The sequence below is a fragment of the Nanorana parkeri genome, unplaced genomic scaffold (genome assembly GCF_000935625.1).
Source record: "Nanorana parkeri isolate BGI_ZX_2015 unplaced genomic scaffold, ASM93562v1 scaffold4331, whole genome shotgun sequence".
NCBI lineage: Eukaryota > Metazoa > Chordata > Amphibia > Anura > Dicroglossidae > Nanorana > Nanorana parkeri.
The window spans coordinates 14,615-17,145 of record NW_017310594.1 but is presented as its reverse complement, the minus strand read 5'-3'; the positions used below and the strand labels follow the sequence as shown (position 1 = coordinate 17,145).

General features: G+C 49.3%; 1 protein-coding gene across 1 annotated transcript in view; it reads left to right on the top strand.

Moving 5' to 3' along the window:
• Positions 1-536: 536 nt before the first annotated feature.
• BBOF1 (basal body orientation factor 1) overlaps positions 537-2,531 on the top strand; it is a gene marked incomplete at its 5' end in the record, with an annotated part of 10,382 nt that continues 8,387 nt past the window's right edge. Inside the window, 5 exons of the mRNA XM_018575647.1 lie at positions 537-602; positions 873-1,016; positions 1,622-1,687; positions 1,958-2,101; positions 2,185-2,265. Coding sequence (XP_018431149.1) covers positions 537-602; positions 873-1,016; positions 1,622-1,687; positions 1,958-2,101; positions 2,185-2,265 — 501 coding nt within the window. The remainder of the gene's footprint in view (positions 603-872; positions 1,017-1,621; positions 1,688-1,957; positions 2,102-2,184; positions 2,266-2,531) is intronic.

The window sequence follows — 2,531 nt, the reverse complement described above, 5'->3', positions numbered from 1 at the left end:
CCCCCCCCCCCCAGGAGGAGTATTGTTACTGATCAGTTCTGTGCAGTCCTCACCGCCGCCTGATGAAGGAAGGACACGGCTGATGTCATTGTGACTAATGAACGGCTCAGGTTGAGTGTCTCTGATGTGCTGGTGACATTCTATATCTCTGGATGACGCCACCGACTGTTAAAGAGTACAACACTCAGTACTTGTAAAGAGCTGGAACCTGATGGAGTGCACCACCACCATCATCACCACCACCATCATTATCACCATCACCACCACCATTATCACCACCACCATTATCACCACCATCATCATCATCATCACCACCATCATTATCACCACCACCATCATTATCACCACCACCATCATTATCACCACCACCATTATCACCATCATCATCACCATCATCATCATCACCACCACCATCATCATCATCACCACCACCACCACCATTATTATCACCACCATTATTATCACCACCACCACCACCATTATTATCATCACCACCACCACAACCATCACCACCTCTCTCTCTCTTCTCCCAATAGATTGAAGAGTTACAGCGACAGCTGTCAGTGGAGAGGACGCGGGCGGATGAAGAGAAGCAGAAGCTGGTGAGTGATGGTCCTTCCTCTGCACCCCTAACTGACGTCGTCCATCTTCCGTCTCTCATACGGAGTTGCTGTGGATTCATAATATGTTGCACATACCTCATGTGTCCGGGCTACATACTCCATCTGTCCACCTGACTTCTCTTCCTGCCTTCCATTGTATCTCCATTTCTCAGCTTGTCAGCAGCCCATATGAGAGCTTCAGTGTAAGTGGCATCTGGAGGGCAGACACTCTTCCCCTTACCACCCTGACCGTGTGAAGTCTTTCCGTAGGCAGAGACATACAAGACGCAGATGTCCAGCCTGGAGGAGAAATGCGCTCAGAAAACTCAGCAAATGCAGATCATTCAGGCAGAGTTCAGGATGATGAAGGAGTTCCGCAGACGTAAAGCGGATTTGGAGAAGGAGCTGGACGAGGTGATATCGCATCCCATGTAAGTTGTCCTCCTGCCGTGTTACCTGCTGACACGGTCTCACACATACGTGTTCTGTCCACACAGATGAAGGAGAGCCTCTGATCAGTTCTGTGCAGTCCTCACCGCCGCCTGATGAAGGAAGGACACGGCTGATGTCATTGTGACTAATGAACGGCTCAGGTTGAGTGTCTCTGATGTGCTGGTGACATTCTATATCTCTGGATGACGCCACCGACTGTTAAAGAGTACAACACTCAGTACTTGTAAAGAGCTGGAACCTGATGGAGTGCACCACCACCATCATCACCACCACCATCATTATCACCATCACCACCACCATTATCACCACCACCATTATCACCACCATCATCATCATCATCACCACCATCATTATCACCACCACCATCATTATCACCACCACCATCATTATCACCACCACCATTATCACCATCATCATCACCATCATCATCATCACCACCACCATCATCATCATCACCACCACCACCACCATTATTATCACCACCATTATTATCACCACCACCACCACCATTATTATCATCACCACCACCACAACCATCACCACCTCTCTCTCTCTTCTCCCAATAGATTGAAGAGTTACAGCGACAGCTGTCAGTGGAGAGGACGCGGGCGGATGAAGAGAAGCAGAAGCTGGTGAGTGATGGTCCTTCCTCTGCACCCCTAACTGACGTCGTCCATCTTCCGTCTCTCATACGGAGTTGCTGTGGATTCATAATATGTTGCACATACCTCATGTGTCCGGGCTACATACTCCATCTGTCCACCTGACTTCTCTTCCTGCCTTCCATTGTATCTCCATTTCTCAGCTTGTCAGCAGCCCATATGAGAGCTTCAGTGTAAGTGGCATCTGGAGGGCAGACACTCTTCCCCTTACCACCCTGACCGTGTGAAGTCTTTCCGTAGGCAGAGACATACAAGACGCAGATGTCCAGCCTGGAGGAGAAATGCGCTCAGAAAACTCAGCAAATGCAGATCATTCAGGCAGAGTTCAGGATGATGAAGGAGTTCCGCAGACGTAAAGCGGATTTGGAGAAGGAGCTGGACGAGGTGATATCGCATCCCATGTAAGTTGTCCTCCTGCCGTGTTACCTGCTGACACGGTCTCACACATACGTGTTCTGTCCACACAGATGAAGGAGAGCCTGCGGATAGGTAGCCGGGAGCATAAAGAGTCGCTGGCGGCCATGGAGAGGCGCTTCTTTCAGGACAAGGTGAGGACCCTGCAATGGTGGCCTGATTATTAGTATGTCCTGCATGTCTCAGACGTGTCTACAACCTACAACCTGATTTATTAGTAACAATCCACAAATACACAATAATCGTGCCCTCAGATTTACAGAACCATGTTGTGTTTCTTCCCAGCAGAAGCTCCAACTTAACATCAGGAGAACTTACCTTGGCCGGGGCGGCGCGCATACAAATGAGGAACGCTTATCAATTAAACAACATGCGCACCAATTACCAATTCTCCAGTGAG